Source organism: Vicugna pacos, chromosome 13 (assembly GCF_048564905.1).
Source record: "Vicugna pacos chromosome 13, VicPac4, whole genome shotgun sequence".
Taxonomy (NCBI): Eukaryota; Metazoa; Chordata; class Mammalia; order Artiodactyla; family Camelidae; genus Vicugna; species Vicugna pacos.
In genome coordinates, this window is record NC_132999.1 from 40,834,663 (window position 1) to 40,861,442 (window position 26,780).

General features: G+C 52.2%; 1 protein-coding gene and 1 long non-coding RNA gene across 4 annotated transcripts in view; one reads left to right on the forward strand and one right to left on the reverse strand.

Annotated features, from left to right (window-relative positions):
* ZC3H12A (zinc finger CCCH-type containing 12A) lies at positions 1–9,310 on the reverse strand. Of its 2 annotated transcripts, none has more exons than XM_072974745.1 (6): positions 9,221–9,310; positions 7,903–8,377; positions 3,534–3,673; positions 2,365–2,599; positions 1,772–1,878; positions 1–1,622 (listed from the first exon to the last, which is right to left on the reverse strand). In XM_072974745.1, exons 2-6 carry the CDS (start codon positions 8,295–8,297, stop codon positions 748–750), a joined length of 1,752 nt encoding a protein of 583 aa, XP_072830846.1. In that variant the 5' UTR covers positions 8,298–8,377; positions 9,221–9,310; the 3' UTR covers positions 1–747. The 2 variants fall into 2 exon arrangements, with proteins under 2 accessions (XP_072830846.1, XP_072830845.1); XM_072974744.1 differs by having other exon boundaries at positions 9,203–9,308.
* Positions 9,311–9,444: 134 nt separating this feature from the next.
* LOC116282973 (uncharacterized) overlaps positions 9,445–26,780 on the forward strand; it is an 85,662-nt gene continuing 68,326 nt past the window's right edge. For both annotated transcript variants that reach the window (XR_012079275.1, XR_012079274.1), the window contains exons 1-2: positions 9,445–9,584; positions 25,313–25,499. This is a non-coding gene — a long non-coding RNA (uncharacterized lncRNA). The remainder of the gene's footprint in view (positions 9,585–25,312; positions 25,500–26,780) is intronic.

Consider the following 26,780-nt stretch of genomic DNA (forward strand, 5'->3'; position numbering starts at 1 on the left):
GGGTTGTACTTTATTGATGTGTTAAGGGAAGCAAGGACTTTCCACTTGAAACATTTAAAATGTTTACATCCGAACAACAAATACACACATCTCCTGGGGGACAGGTGAGATTGCTCCAAGTACAGAGGAAGGGGGAGGATGAGAAAATGGGGGCCAGAATGCCCTTGACCCCTGAGGGGACAATGGGACAGGTAACAGAGTGGGACAGAAGGTGGGTTATTAAGAAGCATCTTGCTTACTAACATGAAGCCTCGTGCCTTTGAGAGCACAAATGAGGCCTCATTGGCTTAGAGGAGGGCCCATGAGGGCGGGCACACGGTGCCCAACTAGCCAGCCAAGGCCAGCATCCCAGGGACAGGGCAGAGGTGGGGGGCTGTGCACAGGGCCCCCAGCCCAGGCCTCTGCTTCCCCCTGCCTCCCTCCCCGCCCTCTGAGAGAAAGGAGGGTTTGGGCCTCAGCCATGGACCGATGGCCGTTACTGGCAGCGTCTCTTTTTAAACTACAGAGATACAATGTGCATCAACAGGGTGATCACTTCTGACCCCTCGGGCAGACGGCAAGAGGTGCCGAGGGGCCAGAACCAATCCTACAGTATCTTTGGTTTGTAGGTTCCCTTTCCTACTTTAATCCTCCCTCTGTCCAGCCTCTGGGGTGGGCCTCGGGGCTGGGGCTGGGCTGCTCGAAGGCCTGAAGCCCGGCCTGGCAGCCCTTGGAGGCCGGAGGCGCTGCCCTTGCAGGTGGGCTGGCTTACTCGCTGAGGTGCTGGGACTTGTAGGAGAGGATCTCGGCGGCCAGCTGCTGGGGGTCCAGGAGCTGCGGGAAGCGCCCCATCACGGCCTCCACCAGGTGTGGGGGGAAGACGCCACACAGCTTGGTATACACGCTGGCTCGCTCCTTGGCCAGGCTGCCCGCCCCACCCCAGGGGCCCCTGTCAGTCCCTGGGCCCGGCACCCGAGGCTCCTGCAGGACTGGGGTGGGTTGGGGCAACTGGTATGGCTCAGACCAGTACTCTCGAGGTGGATAGGCGGCTGGCGGGGGTGCATAGTCAGCAGGGACGCTAAAGTGGCCGGCACCCATGGCCCGGCCAAAGGCAGAGAAGGCCGGAGTGGCTGGGAGCTCGGCCCCGTAGGGGCGGTAGCCAGCGTACGGGCCCCGAGGTGGGCCTGGCTCACCAGGGCTGCCTCCTCGAACTCCCCACAGTTCTGACATCTGGCTCTCCAGGGAGCCGATGCCCGAGTCCAGGCACTCCTGGGAGGTGTATGGGAGGGAGTCCAGGGTCTGCGAGAACCAGTCAGAGGGCCCAAAGCTGCCGCCACTGCCCCCACTAGGTGGGAGGCTCCTGCCCGTTGGGGCGAAGGTCTGTGGCGGACCCTCCCGGTGGGTTCCCAGGGATGCCTGGGCCCCCAGCTTCTTCCCGTCCAGGCTGCGCTGCTCACGTTCTGTCAGCAGAGAGCCAGGCTGAGATGAAGGTGAAGGCCGCCGGCCACTTCTGTCCTTGCTCGGGGGCCTGGGCGGTGAGAGGAGGGCGTTGGCCCGGAGCTCATCAGCTACAGAGCGCTGGGGGCGGCTCGGTCGCTCCGGGTGGAAGAACCGGCACTTGATTCCGTAGGTGCACTTCCTCCCTGCGAGAGAATGAAGAAGGCCCTCAGCAGGGGCGTCCACAGCTGGGGTTGGGGGTCCTCAAGAGGAAGAACTCGGGGTGCAGGCTGACTTAGGTGAGAGAGGAAGGGAATGACAGAGTGAGGAGGGCCCTGGAGCGTGGAGTTCTTACCATAGGGACACGGCTGCTTCCTGTGCTCCGCCGTGAGCGGCTTCTTACGCAGGAAGTTGTCCAGGCTCGGCCCGTGCCGGCCCAAGGGGTCATCAGGGGGCATGAACCTGCAGAGGAGGTAGGAGGCATGAAGGGGGACTTCCCAGTGCCAGGGAGGGGGCTGCACAGGGAGCCTCGCTAGGAAGAGTAGGAAGGCAGCTCCTAAAACTGGCGTCTGCCCAGCAGGACATCCTGGGCGGGATGGCTTCAAGGAAGGGACGTCCCAGTCCAGAGGGCCACAGCCATGGGCGCCTTTAGGGCAACTCTCCTGCTGGGAGCTCTCTGACTCAAAGGCTGCATCCACTGGCCTCTGGTCAGAGCTTCAGTGCTGGGAACTGGAGAGGTCCTCTTGGAACCACTGACCACATCCTGTCCCAAATGCTACTGCTCCATCCTACAAATTATAAAGCCTGACCTTTCCTATGTGGAGCCACGTCCATCTTGCTCTCAGAGCTGCCAGAACCCAAGGCCGTGGTCCCCCAGCAGAGCTCCCCCAGCCCTGGCCCTCCTGGGAGCGTCTCTGGCCATCGAGTCCCTTCCTGGCGGGGACGTACTTGTCATTGACGAAGGAGTACATGAGAAGCCGCTCCTCGATGAAGCGCTTCCACTCCTGCCGCTCGCTCTGGAGGTCCCGGTAAGTGTCATTGGACACCACGATGCCATCGGACTCGAAGGCCAGCTTCACGATGAAGCGGTCGTCATAGCACACCACTCGCTTGCCACCCACGCGCCGCGACGGGGTGAACACCAGGATCTTTTTCTTCTCCAGTTCCCGCAGGATGTGCTGGTCTGGGAGGTGTCAGGGGCGGAGGTCAGGGTCCAGCCCGGACCTAGAGCCAGCCCTCAGGGCTCCCTGACCCCGTGGTGGCCAGGCACTGGGTTCTGAACTCCAGGGTCAACTCTGCGAAGGCCACCGCCACATCCCAGTCCCTCACTGGGCCTGGTGCAGAGTTTATGGCCAAAGACCAAGAACCCCTGAAAACAGGCCAGCAGGTCCTGCTCCGCAAAAGCTCCAAAGTAGAGCTGGGCCACCTCCCTCCCCGTCCTGGACACCAGGCTCGGGTGGGCCCAAGGTGAGCTTGGCTTTGGTACTCACCCAGCCTGTCCCTGAGAGATTAGAAAGGAGCCCCCGCTTAAGCTGGGACAAGAGCAGTGTCTCAGCTCTGTCTCCTACAGAGCTAGGACAGAAGGGACCGCTTTTCCTGGAGTGAGTGGCCCCAGCCAGCTTGCCTCCAGATCTCAAGACTTCTAGGGAAATAAACTTGGGTTTTTGTCCCAAAGGTGGGTACTTGTGTAAGAGCAATGTTAACAGGTGGCACTGGCTGAGCATTTGCTGTGTGCCAGGTGTTCTTCTGAGCACTTCCATGTATTAAGTCATGCGATCAACCCTGCAAGGTTATCAAACCCTCACCTCATCCCACGTCTCAAGATGAGGAGCAGGTGGCTCAGCCACTACGCCACACTGCCCCTGTACCACAAGGCTGTGGAGACAGCATGCAACCACCGGGTGAGGGAGATGCCTGGTACTCGGAGGCAGAGGCTGCTCCAAGGATCACTGTTCAGAGCAGGAATGCTGAGGACAGCCAAAGCTGGGAAAAGCGGGGACTGAACGCTAGTCCCTCCTTGGGGCCTCAAAGCTGCTGCATACCCCAAGGGTCTCTCTTGAAGGGAACCAGGGCTCCTGGGGCAGTGAGACCACCCCTCTTCCAGAGGTGCCACTCACCTGTGATGGGCATGTCAGGCCGAGGCTGCTCCTTCCTCCAGGATGGTACAAACACTGTGATGTCTGTGTGGCCCCGCTCCAGAAACCAGTTCACCGCCAGCAGGATACCCCGGCAGGAGAAGACCTCCTTGTTTCCGTGGCTGGGGAGGAGAGGAGGGCCGGATCAGCCTGTGGGCCTTGCCCCAGGCCTGCACAGAAGGAGGCGGGCTGCACTCCAGCCCCTGCCCTGGCTGGGGACCCAGGGCCTGTATTCCCTGCTGGTTCCCACAGCGCCGGGGATGGCCAGCCCCGGGACTTTCCCTGAAGTGTCTCCTGACAGTGAGGAGACGCCCAGGAATCTGGCAGCACCCGCTCCCGACGTGGGGGAGGGTCAGGCCACTTACAACACACCTGGGGGTGGGGGAAAGGCGCTGGGACCACGGGGACACAGATGTACACAGGCCGACTGAGTCACCACCCCTCCCTCGCCTGCTCAGCAGGGCTGCGGGTGGGGACAGGGGAAGAGAAACCAGATTGTTCCGGATTAAAGTTGGATTAAAGTTCAGTCCTGAATAGACCCAGACCTCAGGGCTGGGGCCGAGGAGAAGGAGCCTCGATTCAACCTTCAACTTGGGGCAGAAGGCTGTGGTGGGGCCTTTTAAGCCTGAAAGTGAAAGGATGCTGCTTTTCCTCCCAAGACTGCCAATTCCCCAAAACCCCAGCCTGCCTTCCTCTCCTCACCCTTCCAGGGAGAGCATGACCCAAGGCCAGAAGATGTTCTGAAAGACAGTGGGGCCTCTGCCAGCAGGAGGGCCTGGAGATGGGACATTGCCCTGCTGCAGTCTAATGACCAGACCTCGCCCCATCCAAAGGTGGCTGGACCCAGAAGCAAGTGCTGACATTGCTCTGGCTCAGTTTCTCTATCTGAAAAATGGGCCGGGGAGTCTGCTGCTTCCCTAGGAAGGGTCCATGTCAGTGGGACGATGTTCCTGTTTGCTTGAGGCCAAAGACAGTCCAACACCGTGGAAGCTCCAGCTAGCTTCCTGGGAGGGTGGGAGGGTGCAGGGGCTCCCAGGTAACACTAGGTGTCATGGGTGCACTCCAGGACCAGCTGAGGGGGCCCCCTTCCCCACAGCCTCTGCCCCTCGCTAACCTCTCAGTGAGCAACTCAGACTCATGTATTTGGCAAATAAAACAATAAACGTTACGCAAAAGAGGCAACTCCATGGCCGACCACATCCTGTGGGTGGCTTTGAGGGGGGTGATAGCGGGAGCCCCGAGGGAACATAGCAAGGGAGGTGGGGCAGCTGGGGGGCATGGAGGCTCTATGGGAGTGAGGTTGGGGTTCCCAGGACTGAAGGTCTCTGTAAATTGTAGGGGAGGCAAAGTCCAGCCCAAAGACAGTGCTCATCCCTGCCAGGTGGAGCCCCCCTGCCATCCACCAGCATGCTTGAAATGAAAGTTAACATTTACTACTGAGAACTGTGAGCCAGGCCCTGATCAAGCAAGCCTCTGAGGGTGGTACTATCATGAAAGGCCCCTTGCCCCTTTATTCAGACTAGGAAGTTGGTCCACAGAGGGCAACTGGTTGCCAGCATCACAGCAGCATTTGTGGAACAGATGCAAATAGAGACTGTGCTCACGACCATGAGTGCTGATGCTCAGACAAGTGCCAACCCTGACGGCGGACTGGAGCGGGGATTAGCAGGTGCCCAGTTCGTACTGGAGACCACGCACATCACCCACCCCCTTGCTTCATCCTTACGAGGCTCATCTAAGGTTCTCTGGCTACTGGTAAGGGACAGAACTTGAACTCATGTCTGGGGGCACTGGACTGCCTTCCTGCCCCAACAGAAGAGTTGAGTTTATTTAGGAGGGAGAAAAAGCTCCCAAGCTTGAGTCCGAACAAAGTGTTAAGAGGGTGGGGCAGGCTGGGAACAGGTTAAATCATGCATCTGGCAAACTCCTGCTCCGTCAGGACCCAGGTGGTGTCACTGCCTCTGAGAAGCCTTCCCTGACTTGACAGGATGGGTTAGGTCCCTGGTCTGTCTTCACAACGCCCAGGGCTTCCCCCTGCCCTCAGCCTTCTGCTGTTTCCCCAAGAGTGGGGGTATGACCATCTCTGGCTTGTCCCTGTCTTAGGTACAGTCTGTACATGCATGTATCTACCTCCTTGTACACACGTGTGAATGGCTATGCCCCATCCCAGGCCAGCATCTTCAAGCCCTGGGACAGTGGGACACCAGGTCTTCCAGGACAGTGTACTGCTTCTGGGCATCAGAAACCTTGGCTGTGGACTAGTCTGCTGTCAGCTGTCCTGGCCCACAGAGCACTCCCCAAGCAGGTAGTCAGAGCCCTACTCTTGGCAGTAGTAGAACACATGTTCTAGTCTCTCCTGCCAAGCCCAGATACTGCCCTCCCAAGCCAGGAGTGCCTCCCTACGACTAACTTTAGTCCCTCTCGCTGCAATGGAGGAAGCTCTGCTGGCATAGGAAAACCAGACATCCTCCCACCCTCACTGCAGTCCTGTTCCCCAGAAAGTCAGGGCCCCCTAGCCTGGCTAAGGAGACACTGGTGAGACTCACTGGTGTGATCCCACAGGCAACTCCAGCTCAGTGGCTCCCGCCCCAGGGCAGAGGGCAGGGCTGAGCCAGGATACCCAGGTGAAAAGATCTGCCCCAGCTGGGCCCAGCTAGTGGAGAAAAATTCCCTTAGAAGGAAACAGAGGTGAATTTCCCCACGATTTGCATATAGTAGGGGCTGGCCCGCCTGCCCCTGGCGGGGAGGGGGCAGAAGGGCAGGAACCCAGTAGCAGCTGAGACAGGAAGTCTGAGGCTGGAATTCCCCTCTTGCTGCAGCCCCGGCTCAGAAAACCCCTGCGGCTCGGTCACCCCCAGCGCCACCTGCCCCTCCTCCTGTCCTGGCCCCTCCTCCTTCGGCTGGGATACAAACACACAGGGCACATGGCTGCCCCTGGGGCTCCACGGCATTCCGGCCCAGCCCACGTCCCTGGAGGACAGAGTCACCCACCCGTCCCAGCTCCTTACCCAGCCAAAAGCTGCTGGAACCTGAGAGAGATCCCCTAACTCTCAAAACACATGTGACCAGCTGCCACTGGCCTGTAGGAGTCAGCTTTCCTCAATTTCCATCCAGGCTCAGCTCATTTCAGAGGTGGGAAGACTGACCCAAAGATGGCCAGAAAGAGGCTATCTGGACCTCCGCTGACCTAGGCTAGGCAGGACCAGTCTGACAGCTGGCTTGGCCCAGGTGGGCCAGGTGTGGGAGAGGCAGAGGTGCCACAGGCACAGAGGCACACAGGCAACCATTCAGGAGATCCTTCAGGGAAGCCAGGAATCCCTTCCCACTCCACACCTGTGCCTGGGGTCTCCCTGCCCACACCCATAGGAACTTTTCCTTGTGAACCATCCGCCCAACCCTGACTCACCAGCCTGCCTTGAAAGGACTGGGAGAAAGTGGGGCCAGAGGGCAGAGCTTGGATGGAAGGGAGGTCTGGGCAACCTGGGATCAGTGGCAGCCCTGCCCACCCCCATACCATGAGAATCATGAGAACCTAGAGGAGAAGGGGGGACGGCTACCTGGGCTGAGTCCTGGGAGCCCCCAGAGCCCAGTCCAGCCCAGGTGGCTCCAGCTGAAGCAGAGGGGACCCAAGTCACAGCTCATCTGAAGCCAAAGCATCAGGCCACCTGCCTGCACCCCTGATGTAGAGTCAGACCCTTGAGGTTACTTTTGGTCACAGCTACACAGGCCTCAGGGGCTAGGCCTGCTTCCATGGGAGCCCAGGTCTGGGAACAATAAGGCCTCAGAAGTCCCAGATCCTGGATAACAGTAATAATAACTGTTAACAGTAATAACAATCAGGACTGCTGATTCCTGAGCCCTTACTTCTTTCCAGGTTCTGGGCATTCACCCCTCACAACCACCACCTGAGGGGTGGGCTGGCCCCATCTCATGGATGAGGAATGAAGCCTCCAGTATGAGTAAGCTGGAGCCCACGGTCTGATCCCTCACACCACATGGCCTCACATCACAGAGGAGGAACTGAGACTGCGAACGCTGGCTCTCATGAAGACCATAAAGGAGCTCTGGAGACAGGACCTGAGTTCAAATCCTTGCTCCAGCACTTACCAGGAGTGTGACCTGATCAACTCTTTTGAGCTCCCCAAATATCCCTAAAAACCCACTTCCAAGAAGCCATGAGGATTCAAGAGCCTCCTGGCATACAGTAGGGCCTCCAGAAAGGGCTTTCCCTTCCTCTAGACCAGTCTCTGAGAAGAGGTCAAACTCCTTCCTGAAGTCCTCTCTACCAGAGGTGCAGAGACACACGGCCACGATTCCTGGCCACAGTCTTGGCCACAGAAGTGACATGTACCTCATGGCCACGTTGCTCCCATCAATGACCACGGGCCTCAGGTCACTGCCCTCCTTGTCCTCCTCGGGGGGTGAGGGCTCCAGGATGGGAGCCTTGGGGGTGCCTCCACCCCGGGGCACCAGAGGAAGCTGAGGGCTGGGGTCTGGTGACACCTGGCGCTCCCGCTCCGCCGCTGACCCATGTTTCACCAGCTCGCCCAGCACTGTGTTGGTGTCCGCCTGGACCCCCAGCTTCTGTAGAACGCTGTGGATCTCAGCAGAGGAGTAGCCCAGCTTCCGGAAGAAGTCAACTTTCATCTGCAGCTCCGCAGTTGTCGCCTCCTCCGCGGTGGGCTCCTGGGCCGGCCTGGGGGTCCCTTGGCAGCTGTGGCAATCTTCAAGTTCCCACAGACTCATGGCGGGGCTGGCTTCCTGAGTGGGCCTCTTTCCACTGGCCACTCACAGCTCAGACCACTGGAAGGTACCTGTCACAGCTCCTGTAGGCCAACAGAGAGGGTTAGGGATGGGGAATGGCTCTCTCACCCCTCTCCTGCCCCGCCCCTCGAACGGGAGAAGGCCACACTGAGTGGTGGCAGTAGGCAAAGCCATTTTTGATTGTTACCTTGTTACCCTCTCAACAGCCCTCCCAAGCTAGGGATCGTCATTCCCATTATGTAAGGGAGGAGCCTGAGCCACAGACAATTCAGAACTTGCTCAAGGTCATCCAGCTGTTAGCTGGTAGCGCACGGATTTGAACTCAGGCAGTATGACTCCTCCTCCCACTCCACCCCCAGCGGCCCCGCCAACTCAGAGGACCCAGAAGTCGTGGGAGGCCTCAGAGGACCTTGCCGCGCCCCCACCACTGCTGGGCGGAGCTCTCGATGGAAACCCACGGGGCTGGAAGTGAGGTGGTGGGGCGGGGGCTTCCCCGTTGAAGCCATTGCCTCTTCTCGCCCGCCTGCCCCGTGCCCGGAGCCCAGGCCCAGGAGGCGCAGGGTCCGTGGCCCGGACTCCCGGACTAGGGGAGGGGAAGTTTCCGGCTGACCCACCAGCGAGAAAAGTTGCTGGGAAACTCTGGTTGGCCTCCGGGCTCGGTGACGCGGCGGCTGTCCCGGCCCAGAGCCCCGCTCTCGCTCGGCTTCCCCTCCGAACCTAGGTCTTCCTACCTCCAGGATCGCCTAACTTGCGCTAAGTTGGAGGGGGTCCCGGGGACCGGCGAGGCCGAAGGGGACCGGCCCTCACGTCTCTCCCTTTGCGGTCGGTCCCAACCAGAGCCCTCCCCACCCCCTCCTCCGCCCGCCCGGGAGCCTCGCGACCCCGACCTGCCGGGCGCGCCTCACCCCGCCGTGGGCCAGCCACAGCCGGCGGCTTCTCCATGGGGCCGAGTCGTTGGGGGGCCAGGCCGGCGACGCCTTTATACAGGGCGGGTGGGCGGGCAGGTGGCGCTTGGGCCCGTGACGCGGAAGCCGGGCAGGGCAGGCGAGAGCCGGTCCGGGCGGCAGGGGGCGGAGCGGCCACCGCCCCTTCCTGCTCCGCCCCCGCGCCGCCCCGCCCCACCCGGCCTCCGGCCCCGCCCCCGCAGCTCTAGCGCGCCGGGCCGGGCCCAGAATGGGGGGGATACGGGGTCGCAGCCCCTTCCGTGAGCCTGGAGGCTCAGCGGCGAGGAGTTCCGCAGGGCAGGAGTGCACGGTCCGCAGGCGTCAGGTAAGCCCAGGCTGAACCAGGTACGCGCACCTAGTCAGGCAGCGTATGGAGATACAAGCACAGGTATAGCCACGTACGTTCAGAACTAAGAATGCTGAAGGTACGGTCCGGGACGCATCACGGGAATCGGGCACACGAGGGCTGGTCCACACACCATTGGAGGCAGAGCCATAGTTATAAAGCTAGGTACACCCAGGCAGGCACTTTTCGGATTGAGGCAGGAACACTCAACAGGTACATCATGACTGCAGTAGGTACACAGAAGTGGGGCCCCACCCAGGGCCAGGAACTTTTTTTTTTTCCCTGAAATAGGACATTGCCAGGATAGAAAGGCAGGTACATCTTGCCTTGTCCCAGCTGGAAAGACTTGCGACCAGGACCAGGAGGTCCCATTCCAGGGCACGAGGTGCCACCTTTGTCAGTTTTGAAACCACCAGTGACCCCCACCTAGCCAAGTCCCTGCTTTATTGCCTGGTCATCTTTGAGGACACTAAAGTATCTCTTCATCTGTGCGCCCTGGGCACAGCAACCCCAGGGACTGGCCTCCAGGAGAGAGAGAAAATGAGCCCCACTCCGGTGTGTCAGCTCACACCCAATGCTATGCTCCTCCCGTGCTCACCACACGCTGCCCAGCGCTGTGTGTGCTGTAGCCCTAATCTTCACAACAGCTCTTTCCAGAGTTGTGAATAGTTCAGTGAAAAGTGTGATCTATTTAGGCATTTATTCATTGTAGTAACTACCTTTAAGGTAGTAAACATATTAAGTAATGTGTCCGGGCTAATAACCATGATGATAAGCCAATCACAGCGGTAATGCCTCACATCGATGGAGTACTCACTGGGCGGCAGGCACTGTGCCAGCTTCTTGCAGACACTTATGTGCCTTTGCATCTCCTTCCTCTGCTCAGGGAGTGCCCTCCCCTTCTTCCCTCCCTACTGCTGCATGGCCAATTCCATTCCTCTTTTTGATGATGTCACCTCCTCTGTGAGGCCTGCCCAGACTCCCTCGATGCTGAGTTGCTTCCTTCTCAATGCTCCCACAGCATCCTGCCCGGGTCCCTACGTGCTGGATTGTGATTGCCTGCTTGGGACCTCCTCCGGGGCCAGGATGGGGTTGAGACTCCACCCGTACTCCCAGACCCGGTGCTGCCCAGCACTGTTGCAGCGGGAGCCGGCAGAACTGGGCGATGAGTCACGCAGCTCTGTGTCCTCCCAGAGTGAGCCGCAGTCTCTCTCTCTTCCGGCTCTTGAAGGCGGCTCTTTCCCGAGAAGCTGACTCTCTCTCTTCTGCAGACGCCAGGGCTGCTATGGGGAAACCCTGCTCCACATATAGCTGGATTTTGCAAACCTTGTCCCCAGTCCCCAAGAGCCCTCTGGATCTAATATGCCCAGCCCCCGCCCCCCCCCGCCCCCTTGCCTCCACCCCTTCTTGCACGACTGTCTTAGTCGCTGGGCTTGCCAACTTCCTTGCTGGAGCCTTCCTGCTCTCCTGTCACCTGCCTGCACCTGGCCAGGCTGGGTGGGGTCTGCACAGTTCCAGGACTGGTCACCACCTGGGTGGCAGGGTGGAGGGTGCAGGAGAGGCTGAAGAGGGAATGGTCCTAGGAATTACCTTGGCCTCTGGTAGCTCCACCAGGCAGCTCAGACTGGAGAGGACACAAGACCTAGGTCACCTCTGTAGAAAGGGTGAGCAGGCTGCCCCCCAAGCCTTAGCAGAGTGCCTGCAGAGGTTCAATTCCACGAGATGTCCTGGAAATGGAGAAAGGGCCAGGTCCCTTCCATGTCTTGAGGTTTCTGGTATATTTTAGAAAGCCTTGTCACAATAGAGCTACAAAAATTGAAGTATTGAACAAATTAACTCTTTTCATCATGTATTCAAATGCAGTGCAAAATATCTGGACTATTGAGAAGATAATTGGAGGACTGGGTTTAAAAAATGTATTATTTCCTTGGCGAAATAGATGATTCTAGGGCTGAGGCACAGAAAGGTGAGCCTAGAGCACCTTATGATTCCAGAGTTGGGAAATGCCTCAAACTGAAAAGGATGGGGGGGTTTCAAAGGGACTCAGGAGCAAAAAGCTCCCAATGGCCAAAGCTGCAACAATTAGAAAAATAAAATAAATAATGTACTATTAGATTATAACCCAAAGTATAAAATCCATCTCCCTGAGTCCGTACTGGTAGACATAAATGATTGACTTACTAGCTGGGAAAGAAGAGACAAATCTTCCAAACAACGTATGTAGGTTCTCCCTCCTCCATGTTAATTATCCCCTCCTTTTCCTTTGTGCACGAGACTTAGAGACTGGCTTCTAAATGGTAGAGTAGGGAAAGGGAACAGTAGTAACTTGACAGTGGAGAAACGTGGCAGACACCACCCTGACCAAAGTGGTCAAGGTCAACACCTCCTGTGGTAAGTCAGGTGGATATTGTGTGCTGCCCAGTAGTAGGGGGTAAGGAAGGCATCTCACTTCTGTGGCATTCTTCTCCAAACCCATGAGCCTGGAAGGAAAACTCTGGGCAAACCCCAGTTGAAGGACATTCTACAAAATACTTGAGCAGGACTGCTCAAAACTGAAAAGGGTCATGAAAGGCATAGAAAGACAGAAACAGACACAGACCAGAGGACACTAGGAGACATACCCAGTGGATGCAGTATGGTTCCTGGCTGGATCCTGGAACAGCGAGAGCATTAATTGAAAAACTGGTGAAATCTAAGTAGGGTCTGGACTTTAACAAAGATGTACCAACGTTGCTTTCTATTTTTTTTGGTGGGGTTTTTTGTTTGTTTTTAGTTTTGACAAATGGTGTGAGATGATAACATTAGGGGAAACTGAAGCTGGGTGAGGAGTATGTGGAAACTCTCTGTACTATCTTTGCAACTCTTTTGTAAATTGAAAATCAGTTCCAAGATTTATAAGTTTATTTAAATATATATAATTTCATGGGCCTTGTAGGTGGTATGTTTTGGTAAGAAGGCCCAATGTCTTTGTGCATGTCTATTGGTATATATATATATCTCTGGTGACTGCGGTTAACTATTTGGAGAGAGTGTCCGAAGTCTAAACTTAGGGCCTTTGGGTCTATGAGGCTCTGGCCAGACGGTCCTGCTGCCTCCCCTCTCCCCCCAGTTCAGCCACCCCTGCTCCCTCTTTTCTGAACCTTGAATGCTCACTTTCTCGTCTGTTAGAGCTGGAAAGCCCCACAGAGACTGATTAGCCCAGAATCTTTGTTTTGTAGATGGGGAGACAGAAATCAGGAAAGGGACTTGCCTCTGGCCACAAGACAAGTTAATTTAGGCAAAGCGGAGAATGGGACTAGCGAGGCTTTTTCCATCCCAGGCATCCCTGGCCCCAGTTGCTGGAGACATGGGAATCAGACCCACACAGGTGCTCAGAGGTACTGGTGACTTACCTACTTGAGGACCTGAAAAAGGCAATGCCTTATTCAAAGAAGTGGTAGAATCTCAGAGTGGTTGCCATGGAATTTTACCCTTGGCTTCACTGTATGCTTGCTTAACCAGTGGAATCCCACCTGGCTTTGAAGATTCAGGAAGAAGTGGAGTCTGAAGGCAGGCAAAAATGTGAGTTGGATTGCCTCTCACCCCCAGTTCCTCTGCTGCCCCAAAGCCACTATAGTGAATGGGCCAGAGAGAATTCTGCATGGCCCTGATGCTATGCAGAGGTTTGGGACACTCCCCAGTTTGTACTGGGGGGCACAACTTTGATGATATCCTTGAAGCTACCAGAGAGGCCCCTGGCCTTCCCTAGGGCCAGGAGAGTACCGGCTAGGATGAAGTGGCCCCGCTGCTGAGCATGCTGGGCTGGACATTCATGCCCTCTGGCCTGGGATGGGGAGAGGCCTGCTTCTGGCCCACTGCTGCCCAGCTTTCTGTGTTTCCACACTGAACTGGGGCCCACTGCCTCCGCACCTCACTGTGGCTCTTTGAAGATGGGTTCCCGGGACAGAACCTGGCACTAATGTGGGTAAATCTGTGGTGAGTCAGTGAACGGGGTATGTTTTGCTGCAGACAGCTCTGTTGCTTCCTCTTTGCCTTGTTCAGCTCATGGATCTGAAAAGGGCAGGCATAGGCCTGGGAGCTGGGGAGTTCCAGGTTCACCTGGGTCTCCAGCAGAGCCATCTCTGGAGGGCTGGATGGGAGTGGAGAACTAGTATGGATGGACTTGCACCTTGGCCACGTCTGACTGCACCTGGGCTGATGTCAGCTCACATGATCCATGTGGCCGCCCACGGCTGGGGTTGTCATCGGGATCAGCTCACAGGATTCTGGAGGTCACTACTGTGCAACTCACATACGTGTCAGAGGTTCTGATGGGCTGTTTGAGATATCTCTGGCTGATAAACATGGCACAGGAAACTTGCTGGTGTCTCTCCGGCATTCTTCGTCCGATTCCCTCTTCCTAATAGCACTGGGAATTTCCCACTCATGTGACCTGGTCAGAAATGACCCCGTTCTAGCAGTGGGGCCTAACTGGCTTAAGCAAATCAATGTATCTCATCCTGCAGGCTATGGTAATTGGTCAGGAAAAGGCACATGATCCCCATCAAGCCAACCAGGTTAATAAGTCTCAATTCTGTGTCTTTGTGCTTACTAGGCAGCAAGCTCTCTGTTTCTTGCCAGTCAGAAATGAAAAAAGCGAGTAGTCCCAAGAGCTCCTGGAAGCCACCCTGTGACACATCAGAGAAGGCAGAGCCAAGAGACTGAAAGAATATTTGTCCTTGGTAACAGCTGCTGGATCAAGCCTTGCCTGAAGCTATTCCTAGTTCTAGACTTTTTGCCTATATAAGCCCATAAACTTGTCACTCATAACTAAAAATATCCTTTATAATGGTAACAATAATTACTTAGTAATTATTAAGTATATTATGTAAATATAGCTTAGGGGATAAAGTCTTACAAAATATGAAGTCTGTGGGGGTGGTTTAGAAATAATAAAATAGATTCTTAATGGTGAACAGGTCAGTCAATGGCTGATCTAATTCAAGCGTTGCCATTTGGCACATGGTAAAATGAAGGCCCAGAGAAGTGATGAGATTTGCTTGAGGCTTTGTAGCTGATCAGCAGAGACTCCTGAATCTGAGTCCACTAATTCTTGAAGTTTAATGATAATCATTGGAATGCTTGAATTCTTATGCATTCCCTGCGAGATCATCACTTTGTGTTTTTCTCTCTTCTTCTGTCTGCTTTTCCAAGAGGCAGAGATAGACTGGCAATAAGCCTCTTCTTTTTGCAAATAGGGAGGCAGGAGCCCAGAGAGGCTTAAAGATTTGCCAGGGTCCCACAGAGAGATAGTGGTACAGCTAGTCCTGGAAGCCAAATGTCTCTTAAGGTTCAGCTGCCTCCACCTTTCCCCTTGTGCTAGTAGCCACCTCTGCCTCCATTAGGGTGGGAGTAAAGATGAGGGGCGTGGCAGGCTACCTTTTTTGGCTGCCACGTGATTAAAGAGGACTTTGAGTTGCGCAGGCCAAGGAGGTGACTGTAGGCTCCAGCAGATGGTTCTTCCCGCTCAACCTTAGGAAAACCATGGTTATGAGGATCAGAGAAACACTTAAGATATTTCTGTTGCCAGAGCCTCCAAAAGGCAGGCCAACCTGGAGAGATGGGAGACTGGATGCATGAAATTCTGGCCTCCCAATCTATGTAACCTCATTTCTGACACCTACCCTCCCCTGCCAAAAAGCCTTCCACAGTCCCCAACATTTTCAGTAGTTACAGGATTGATATGACTGGCTGCCCAGGCAGTGCACTGCACAATTTGGATTATGATCTGAATGGCTCCTCCTGGAGTTGTACAGTTCACAACTTGCACAACAGTACATGGTGAGCCCAGGTTGCATTTCTCAGCATGTTTGAACACTCATATTTTCACAGGGATCAATGACCTTGCAAACCCTTTTTTGAATAAAAACGATGATTTCGTTTTTTTGCAAGATGAAGCTATTTTGAGAAAATTTATTTTATTTTAGATCAGTCTGATTTCAAAGATTGTACTAGAAAGTTTATATGTAACGTGATTTGTTCTTTTAAAAGCTACTTTTTGACTCTCCCCTATTTAATAAATGGTGCCTACCATTTAATAGAATTTAAATTAATTTTATGAGGAAAAGCAAGATTTATAGACAAATGAATTGAAAATATTTTGTTAGGCTTGGTTTGGGGGATGAATGCTGAAATTATCATTACAGATTGAAATGTAACTACATGCTATGAATTAAAAATAGATACATTTACTTTCAATACATGGGAGTTTAGAACTTTTGCAGCTTGTGCTTCATTTTTGTGATTTATTTAGTTATTTAAAAACACATTTCCGTGCTTTGTTTCTAAACGAAGAGATAAGAGAGAAGATACCATCTTCTCAAATAACCCATTTCAGGTCTGAATAGCTGTTATTTCCAAAAGATGAAAAGCTAAAATGGCTGTATTTTCTTTTTTTCACTGTTTGTTTTTGAAGTATTAGAGACATCTTGATGTTCTATGTAGATTTTTTTTTGAACAGGTGATACATAAACAATGTAAAAAGTTCAAAAGGTACAGGTGTGTTTATAGCAGAACCAAAATCGCCTTTCCGTGGTCCTCAAAGTGATTCTGCTCTCTAGGAACAACTGAAGGCAGCAGTTTCTTACGTATCTTTCCATATAGAATCTATGCATCTACAAGCAAATATTTGCACATTTATTTTCTACTTTATTTCTCTTTATTTTTATACAAATGGGACCTTTGTACAACCAACTGCACCTTGCATTTCTCACTTTATAATAGACCTTTGAGATAATTCCAATCACTATGTGTTATGCTGTCTCATTATTGAAAAATATTTAGCTGAAAAAGATCCCATTGTAAGGATGTACCGTGATTTATTTAGGCAGTTTGTGACAGACAGACATTTAGGTTGTTTCTACTCTTTAGCTAGTACAGTCAGCACTTCCGTGTAGAGCACCCCCTCTCGTCTGTTCATCACTTTGCAGCTGTGCAAATCCGTAGTGGGATGAATTCCTCAGCTGGGTCAAAGAGTGCATTAGTTTGCTAGAACTGTTGTAACAAAGTGCTACAGACTGGATGATTAAGTAATGGAAATGTATTACTTCAGAGTTCTGGGGGCTGAGGGTCTGAGATCAGGTCAGGGTGGGGTTGGCTCCTTCTGAGAGCCTTGAGGGAGAATCTGAGAACCTTCCAGGTCTCTCCCGTGGCTCTTGGTGGTTTGCTGGCACTTTTTAGTATTTCTTTGGCTTGTAGACGCATCACCTCATCTCTGCCGTGACGTTCATGTGGCATTCTCCCTGTGGGTGGGTCCAAACTTCCCCTTTTTATAAGGATAAAGGACATGTTGGATGAGCCCCTCCCCCTCCGGTATGAGCTCATCTTAGCTAGTTCCATCTGTAATGCCCCGATTTCCAAACAGGGTCACATTCAGGTACTGGGGGTGAGGACTTCAACGTGTAAATTTGGTAGGAGGGACAGAAATCAGCCCATAACAAAGAGTATAAGAGCACTGACCTTTAGAAGAATATTGCTGCATTTCTCTTCATAGAAATCATACCATCACCTTCCCATCAGCAATGATGAAAACGGCCCATGTCCCTGTATCTTTGCCAGCACAGTCGTCACTACACATCTTATTCTTTGCCAGGCTAGTAGGTGAAAAATGATATCTCACTGTATTTCACTTATTACAAGTGAAGACGGAGGTCCTTTTTCCTTACATTTAAGGCCGATTTGCATTTTTGGGGTGAACAATTGTTTACATCCTTTGCCTATTTTTCTGTTGAATTATTAGTCTTTTATCCTTACTGATTCATAGGAGCTCTTTAAAGATAAGGGAATTTAGTTCTTTGTGATACATTTCAAATATTTTCTCTTCGTGCTAGTCAGTTGTTATTTGCCTTTGTATATGGGTTTCTTTTTTTCTTTTCTTTTCTTTTTCCTTTACCCAGGAAAATGTTTTCAGTTATGTAGAGAAACAGATCATTTTCTCTTATGGGGTTTTCTGTGATGTGTAAGAAGGCTTTTTCCACTCTAATATTATGACACAAATTCGCCCATTTTTTCCTAACACATTTATGATTTCATTTTTTTATATATAGTTTTTTGTAAATCTGTTGGCATTAATTTTGGCACAGGTGTAAGGTAGGGACCCAATTTAGTTATCTAGTTATCCTGGTGGGTACTTGGTGGTCCCAACAATATTCATCAAATAATGTGTGAAAATTGTGATCAGATGTAAGTAGTGTACAGATAGGAGAGATTTCCAGAAACATTTTCATCAACTATTTTTTTCTTCCCTATTAACTTGTATTTCAGCATCAAATTTTGTTTTTAGAATTTTTATCTTTACCTAGTGATCTCTTACGGGTATAGAATGTAAATTTGTTTTTAAATTTGTAAAAATAATGTATAATTGTTTCATAGGCAAAGCTACCCCAGAGGCTGGCAGTGTCTATCCAAGTGATAAGAGGACTGAGTAACTGTGAGTCACAGTGTGACAAGCACCCAGATTCTCTTGAACAATTCCCTTTAAAAAATTACTAGAAAGTATTTATTAATTGATTAAAAGAGAAATTGAAGAGGGAAGGGTGTAGCTCAGCGTGCTTAGCATACATGAAGTCCTGGGTTCAATCCCCAGTACCTCCATTAAAAAACAAATAAATAAATAAACAAACCTAATCACCCCCCCCAAAACAAAAATATAGAAATTGAAACAGAAGCTAGTATGCATTTAAAGACATGAATTTCCTGGGAAAACTCCTCAAACCTTTGTTGGTTCACCTGAGGGGGTGAAGAGTTTGAATCCAGACTTCACGACCTCCCAGCCCTGCCACCTTGGGTGACTTGCTTGATTTCTCTGTACCACATTTTTCTTCATCTATAAAGTGGGGAAAATAATAAGGGGAGGTTCTGTAGGGCCTGAAGTTCCTGCAGTTTTGGGGGGGCGCCTCTTAAACATTGCAGATGTAAATAAAGTTAAGCGCTGTTCCTGTAGGATCCTGGGAGGGCCTCTCACCTGTAGATTAAACCTCATTAGCTTCACCACAGATGAACCTCTGAAAATAGGATCTTCTTCAAGGGCTGTTGAAAGTATGGAATGAAGTGATGTGTTGAAATCATCTGGCTCTGGGGTGTGGTGGTCCTGACTCCCAGTCTACTAACTCAGTTGTGTAAGAAGCATCACTTTCTTTATGTATGAAAACTTACCTGGAGTTCTGATGCCTAGCCCCCAATTCCATAGAGCTGGCTGACATTCAGTCATTCTTGAAGTTTCTAGTCCACCTTGCTCTGAAGTCGAATCAGTGGGGGGAGGGGTCCTTTTTTCTGTGATCATCATTTATTTGCCTTTGTTCATTTGTACACGCAGAGACACCTACACAGACACAGACAGACAGATATATATGTTGTGGTTGAAGCATCTGGTATCGCTTTCTGAAGTCCTCTTAAACCTTCAGCTCTGCTGCTTCTGATTCCATGTGTGGAACTTGGGCATCTTTGAGGGGTGCCCCAGGAGTGCTGTTGAGCAGCTTGTAAGATGATTGCTGTTGGGGACCCAGTGGCCGTATTCTAGGTCATATCGAAGATCCTGTTCTCTGAGGGGACAATGAACCACTGTGGCTAAAAACCTCGGACTGCGTGCCAGACAGAATTGGGTTCAAATGTGCAAAGCCTCGTTGTCTGCATCTGTAGAATGGGGAGGATGACAACAGTGCCTCCCTCAGAGAACTGGCGTGAGTAATGAATGTCGTGAGGTTGTAAAGGGCTTGGCATAGCGTCTGCTGCACAGTACATGAGCTCTAGTGGTAGAGTTCTTCTCTTCACTGTTTATTATTACATGGGGAAACTAAGTCCCAGAGACACTGGCTGGCTGGGTAAGGTCACGCAACATGTCTACAAACAGCTGGGGTAAAGGTACAGAAGGCATGCTGACTTGATTTGCAGATGACCTAAAACTAGGTGTGGCGGTTGGTATTTTAAATAACCAAACCGGGGCTGGAAAGCACCTAAAGCAGATGAAATGATAGACCAAAGCCCCTACAGTGAAAGGGAATAGGGATGGATGTAAAATGAAAAGATTTTGCATGAAAAAGGTTTTGGCTGAAGACTCAGTATAACCCCATGTCAAGATAGCTGCCCCCAGTTAATGTGATTTCAGGCCACATCTATTGAGGTATAGGATTGAGGATGAAGGAGGTGATAGCTGGAGGGTTGTGTTCAATTCTGGTTACCATACTTTTACAGGGACAGGGAGAGACCAGAATCCAGTTTGTGGAGGGCAAAGAATAATGAGGAATTGGGATACTGACTTTGGAGAAGAGAGACTCAGAGGGGCAGAGGCAGGAGCAGTAGTAACCCTGCCTGGCTCCAAGGGCAGAACATGGAGATAACAAGGGGCTGAGAACCAACTCTGTGACAGTCAGAATCATCCCACAATGAAAAGGATTGCATCCATAGATAGTGAGCACCCTGTCACCAGTGGTATGTAAGTAGAGTGAGAAAAAGATTCCTGCTTTGAGCTCTCAGTATCAGCAAAAATACTAGACCCTAATAATAAAAATCCTTGGCTATATATAGTCATATTATAGTCAACAAGTATGCAATCCATATTTGCCCTATTTTAAGGTGTACTTTAAGAAATGAATATTAGTGAAACTGGAACTGTCTTACAATCAATGTGTACCCTTAATGCATCCTTCTTTCTGAAAACTTGTTATTCAAGCATTTCTGTGTGTGTTTTTGTTTTTTTGGTTTATTTTAATTTTTTTATTCAAGCATTTTTGAATCAGCAAAATGAAGTGTACAATTTGGGAAATTTTTTCTGATAATTGGTATTTCATCTTACATCTGCCCCATTAGAATGTATGTCTTGAATTAACTCTATCTAAATAAATGACGTGTATTTTAAAAAATCCAACATTCTCTTCTTAGTCAAGCCATATTCAAGCTATTAAATTCAGCAGCCAGTGACATTCCACCTTGTCACTGCCATCCTGGCTCAGAAATGGAACAGAGACAGGCTATTAAACCGGTTTTAACAAATTCAGAGCAGCAGGTTCTTGGCTGCGGGGGTCGGGGGGATTCCACTTATCAAGAGATGGTTTTCCTTCAAAGGATGAGAACCTTCATAAAGAGAGTTTGGAGGGTGCTTTTTGTTCTGCGAAGACAACATCTGGATTTGAATATGTCCATCCTCAAAAGGAGATTTCTCATAATGGACCGGACTCAAAACACTCAGAGCACAAGGACTCGTGCTTTTTCAAAAGGAGACACTTTCAGAGAAGCGCGAGGGCCCTCGGGTCCCCGCCGGCGCGGGTTCTGGAGGTCGGGGGAGGGCTCCCCGCGCCCTTGGCGTCTAACTTTGACACTGAAAGGCTTTACATCATCTTCCGCCTCCCCACCCTACTCCGGGAATTTGGGACCTGAATTCATTTAAAAACATTTGTGGTTTCAGGAGCCTTTTTTTTTTTTTTAAATAAAGCTGCCAAGAAGATATTCCCATGAAAGACCATTTTAGAGACAAGAAAGAAGGAAGCCAGGCCAAGGCCGGTCCGGCTATGCTGTGGTTTTGGGAAGGATGCTACGTGGAGCCTGGCCACCTGCGGACCAGGCTGGCGGGCAGGCGCCCATGGATACGGATTCGAATCCCGGCCCTATTGGTCCCTTCCGACGCGACCTAAAGGGAAATTGTGTAACCTCTGAGCCCCGCGACGCCTTTTCCTTGAGCCCGGAACTGGAACGAAGCCCCTGGAAGCCCTGACATCAGAGGTGACGCGAGCCTTCGCAGGCGATGACTAGGCAGAACGCGATGCCACTCCCTTTCCCGTGTCCCGGCCGCGCGGGCGTGTCGCCCCCTACCAGGTGACCCTGGCTGCTCCGGCAGCTTCCCTACTGTCCCGCACCCCATCGCTACCGGGGCCCGCAGACCTCCCCTCGCCCCTCGGCGACACGGCCCGGCCTCTGATAACACTGCCCTTGGACTGGGCTGTGGCGCCCCCTCCTGGTGACCGCAGAGAGGCGGGGCACGGGGACACCATTGCCACATCTCAACCAAAGGAAGTCCTTTCTGGGGTCTAGCCTCGACCTCTCCTGGGGCTCTTTGAAGCATGAAAGTCAGGTCGTATGGAGTCCAACAGTTCCTTTTCGAGGCTGGGCTGGGCCATCTTGAAGCCTGAATAGAAGGGACCACCTGGAGTGGGACCCGGCCAGCATTTCTCTGCTGAAAGGGCTCTTTGGGGAGTAAGGCTGAGGACTGTCATGCTGGGGTGTGGGGTGTGTGTGTGTGTGTGTGTGTGTGTATGTGCATGAGTAGGGTTCTCACCTGGGTGTGGGAAGGGCAGAGGGGCCACCAAAGGAAGGATTGTAGGTTAGGGCTTGTGAGGAAAAAAAATGACTGGGAGGGGAGCTTCTGCCTGAAGCAGGGTTTTGGTACAGCCCCCAACTCACTGGCCTTGTCAGCTTCCCCCCACCTCCTCCTGGGATAGATTTTAATTGGCTCAGGGTTACTGGGGAAGGGCCTAACTAGCCATGTCTTTTAATAGGAAAAGCAAGGGGTGGGGAGGGTATAGCTCAGTGGCAGAGTGCATGCTTAGCATGGTTCAATCCCCAGTACCTCCATGAAATAAACAAACAAACCCACCCCCCCACCAAGAAATAAAAAAAGAAAAAACGCAAGAGGGATTCGAGTTAAATGCCAAACAGAATATCTTGATGATGAGAGATGCTGAACCTCAGGAAGGGAAATGGAGGAGGCCTTCCTATCTAGACAAGCCTCCAGGTGGAGTGGGGTCTGGACAAAAGTGAGGCGGCCCCTGAAGCTCCCTGTCTGTCCTGAGTGGCCCGGTCTAGGAGGTAGTCCCTGGGGTCCCAGGATGGAAAGGCCTCTGAGGAGGCTCTTGGTGGCTCTGGCCTTCAGGGATGGGGTGCCCCTGGGCAGGTGAGGCTGGGCAGGGGGAGAAATCGAGTTCCAGAGTCATTGCTGCCCCCATCCTGCCACCCTTGGCAAACTCATCTTCCTTCACCTCTCAGCTTGCCTCTTCTCTGGACTGTTCCTGATACGCTCTAAGAGGTCATGCTGTCCCCAAGGTGCTCCCTTGGCTCCGGGTGGTGCTCCCCGCTGGGCTGTTGTGCTCCATCCTGGTTCTCTTCTTAGCGCCCAGCATGCTGCCCAGCACATCACTGGTACTTAGTGAATATCTGATGACTTCAACTGATTTGGGAAGGGCTCCAGGTCCTCCTTGGCTTTAGAAAGGATCTGGCAGGCGAAGGAGGCCGAGCACCCGCTCCCCTCCCTGCCCCCTGCCACCTCCACCGGTTTGAGTGGCAGGCAATCTGGGTCACCCTTCCTTTCTCTGCTCCGCCTCCTCTCAAGCTCTGATTCCTCAGGCAGGGTACCCCCTCTCTCCATTTAGACCCCCTCTTGACTCCACCTTAGTCTCCCACACCCATCTCCCTGCCTGGCCCATCTTCATCCAGCTTGGCCTCTGATTTCCCATGCTGAGCCCATTCCCCGCCGTGGCTGCCCTACTCACCCTGATCCGCCTCTGACACCTGCACCGGGCTGCCCTCATGTGCGGATGCCACTTCACACCATTTGTGCTCCAACACCCCAGGCCAGGCTGTCCCCCTGTAATTGACGCACTCCTCACTCTGCGGGGGCTCTCACACCCCGACCTCCCCTCCACAGACCCCTTCTCACATGCTGTGATGCCCCCTCTTGTCCTCCATGGTTCCCCCTCCCCAACGCAGATGTCTCCCTTGCTCTGCTGCCCTGATGGTTTTAGAACTGAGTGGTTCAGGAAGAAAAGAAGAGAGGAGGAGCAGGAAAAATATTTTGACGGTAGAAGTTCTTGTGCAAGTAAATTGAAAAGAATACATAAAATAGAGCTGCTCTGGGTGGGGAAGGGTATAGCTCAAGTGGTAGAGTGCATTCTTAGCATGCACGAAGTCCTGGGTTCAATTTTGAGCACCTCCTCTAAAAATAAATAAATGAATAAACCTAATTACCTCCTCTCCAAAATTAAAAAAAAAAATAGAACTGCTCTGGCTGAAGAGAGAAGGGAGAGGGTGTGGAGGGGGAGGGGTGAGAGTGCCCCACCCACTTGGTCCCACTTTCTCAGAACTGTCGCTAAATCTTGGGGACAGGGAGGTTCCTTGGTGTACAATTTGGGAACCTGGTAAAGAATTCTGCCTCGAATAAAAAAGGTGCCACTTTGCAGCCACTAAGATGCCCTCTCTGAGCTTTTCTGAGAAGGTGGCTCCCACAGACGGAGGGATGGAGCCTGGGGGCAGCCACAGCTGCTGGGCAGGTGTTGGGGGCCTGTGGGAAGAGGTTCAGGGTCTGCAGGACACAGGCTGTGAGTTATAGGACTTTTGTGTTCCAAGGCACAGGGCAGACCATCCTTTCCCCATCCGGGCCCCTTGGTGACTCTCTGTGTCCCCAACCCTGGTCACCTCCAGGAATAGATTCTGGAAATTCTACTTTGGTGGCTGAAGCAGATGTCACTTGACCTCCTGAGGGTACTCACCAGAATGTGAGCAACACTTTACAGTTTACAGAGCAGTTTCACATCCATTCTCTGGTTTGATTTGATCTTTGCAACTGTTAGATAGTATTGTTGCTAATCCCTCCGCCCACCAGAGAGAAGAGGAAGTTAAGGATCAGGAGTTACGTAAATTGCCCTCAGAGGCAAAGAGGAGGCCCGGAATCCCAGACTCTTTTCCCACCACCTTCTGGGCACCCTTGGCCTTTCCCAGTCTCTCCCCACCCCGTCTCTTCATCACGCTGTTTGAGGTAATGAGCTTCTTTAGCCCAAGCCAAGCTTGAGGTTAGGGCTTAGGGTTAGGACTCTGTAGTCAGGCAGAAAACAGGTCAAGGGGTCAGGACATTTTCCTCAAAACCAGGGGGCAAGCTCTGAGGCCCTCTCATTGGAAAGGGGGATTTGAAGTAGGATGAGCGCATAATTAGTCATCCAGATTAGGACACTTTTGAGAATGAAAGCGCTATTAATAATTACTCCATGGCAACAGCCATGAACAGGGAGGTGAGGTCACTCTGTTATGGTCCCACCTGCCCAGCCCCTTCTCCGCCTCGACAGCCTCAGACCTCTAGACCTGGTGCTGATCAGTGGCCATTCACTGGGCACTGAGTGGAGCCGGGCTTGTTGTATTAGATCTCCATGGCAATGGGTGGCAGATCCACTTACTGTTCCCATTTTATTAGTGGGGAGACTGAGGCCCGGAAGACTCTTGCCCAAGAACAGGCAGCTGGTAAGTCGTGGAGCTGGGATTTGAACCCAGGGGGTCTGGCTTTCTTGGGGAGGATTATAATAAAATTTTAATGAATTGGTTTGGCCCACAAGAATTGTACCATGGAATGAGGGTTCCCCAATCTTTCATCAGACCTCCCCTTCAGTCTCTCTTAGCTGTCTTAGCTCAGGGACATCATTAAAAGGCCTTCTGAGTGGTGAGGGGATGTATAGATGGAGGGAGGCAGGTGCACTCAGCAGAAGGCAATGTGTTAGGAGCAGGGAGTAGAAGAGTAGTGGCAGGATGAGAGTAGTAAAAGCTAACATTAATTAGGCACTTACTGTATACCACACTCTTTTAAACGATGTCAAGGTATTAATCTACTTACTCCTCACAACGACTCTCTAAACTAAGTAACATTATGATTCCCACTTTATAGATGAAAAAACTGAGGCTCCTTGCTCTCCATTTCACAGCTGGTCAGTGGGAGAGCCAGGACCACCCAGGTGGCTTCACCATCATGCAGTTTGTCCTTGAGGAAGAGGAAGCTGCTAGACCAGTGGTGGAGTCCCTCCAGCCTACTTCCTCTAAAACAGAACCAGCAAATTCTGCTTTGGTGGCTGAAGCAGATGTCACTGACCTCCTAAGGGGACTCTTCAGACAGTGAGTAACACTTTACAACTTTCAGGGAAGAGAGAGTCCAAGGTCCAGCCTTCTGGGGTTACTAGCCATCAGGGTCCACCGATTCCCTCTGCTGCTCCGCCGTCTCCCTGCAGGGGGCGCAGGCGGGCAGAGAAGGAGCCTGATCGCCGCCGCCCTCTGCGGCAGCTCATTTTCATTCATTTTCTTTAAATGCTTCTTGCTCTGTTTTTAAATTTAATTTTTCAGCTGCTTTTTTATCTTCACTCAAGTTGCTTTAATGAAACGAAAATGTGTCTGTTTCCCTCTGCTGGAGCTGCCTGGGGAATTTCAATATAAAACAAACAAGTTGGCTTTTAAAATTAAAATTTTATGGGTGGCATTTCCTCATTTAATGGGAGGCACAAAAGGCTGGAGTAAAACCAATTAACACGGGGTTGGGACTTGGTGTTCAGCAAAATTAAGCAGCAGGAGCGCAGTGTGCTGGGAGCCGTTTGTGCGGGGCTGGGGGAGGTGCGCACACAGGTGGCCTGGAGAGTGGTGGCCTCCCAGCACCTCTGTGCACTGGGGATGGATCTGCACACGTACGTGAAGACCTCGCCCCCTCCACTCCTTGCCTGGACACCTGCTCTGTACATTCAGATGGCAGGAGATCACGGTGAGGAACAAACAGAGGGATGGCTGCTTTGGATTCCTGGGGTCCTGGACACTGGAGTTTGGAGAGGCATCCGTGAAAGTACCTAAGACTTCTGCAAAGGCCAGGAATCACTCGGGAATTAACCGCCCCCCGGGGACAATATGAGTCCTATCCTGTCTTGATCATGGCTGTGCCCCAGGGCCCAGACAGAACCAGGAGTGGTAGGTGCTCCAAACACACACGATGACTGAACGAATGACTTCATTTGGGCAAACAGTATTAACGGAACTCAGCAGTGAATCACTCAGAGTTCTTATCGCCCAGCACAGATCTTTCTTTTTTGGTGGGGGGTGGGTAGAAAAGATGAAAATGTCACAGGTTCTGGGGAGGGAGGGGTCAGTCATGGTGGGACCACCGTGTGGGAAGGATTTTGTGAAACCAGCAAAGGCAGAGTGAATTGCACCAGAGAAGAAGACAGCCAGGCCAGTGGTCTGGCAGGAGCAAAGGACTAGAGGTGAGACGTGGATGTGGCTGAATCTGGCTAGAAAGTAGGGTGTGTACAAGCCGTGGAATCCGGGGAGGTCGGAGGCAGCGAGGTTGTGATGTGTGGGATGAGGAAGTTCACTTTACTTTATCTTGTGGGCAGTGGGGCTCCCTTGCAGGTTCCA

Coding starts and splice junctions, on each gene's coding strand:
- ZC3H12A (XM_072974745.1), bottom strand. CDS start 8,297: ATGAGTCTGTGGGAACTTGAAGATTGCCACAGCTGCCAAGGGACCCCC. Junction 2,600..3,533: donor GCCTGACATGCCCATCACAG/GTGAGTGGCACC, acceptor GACACCTCCCAG/ACCAGCACATCCTGCGGGAA. Junction 1,879..2,364: donor TACTCCTTCGTCAATGACAA/GTACGTCCCCGC, acceptor CCTCCTCTGCAG/GTTCATGCCCCCTGATGACC.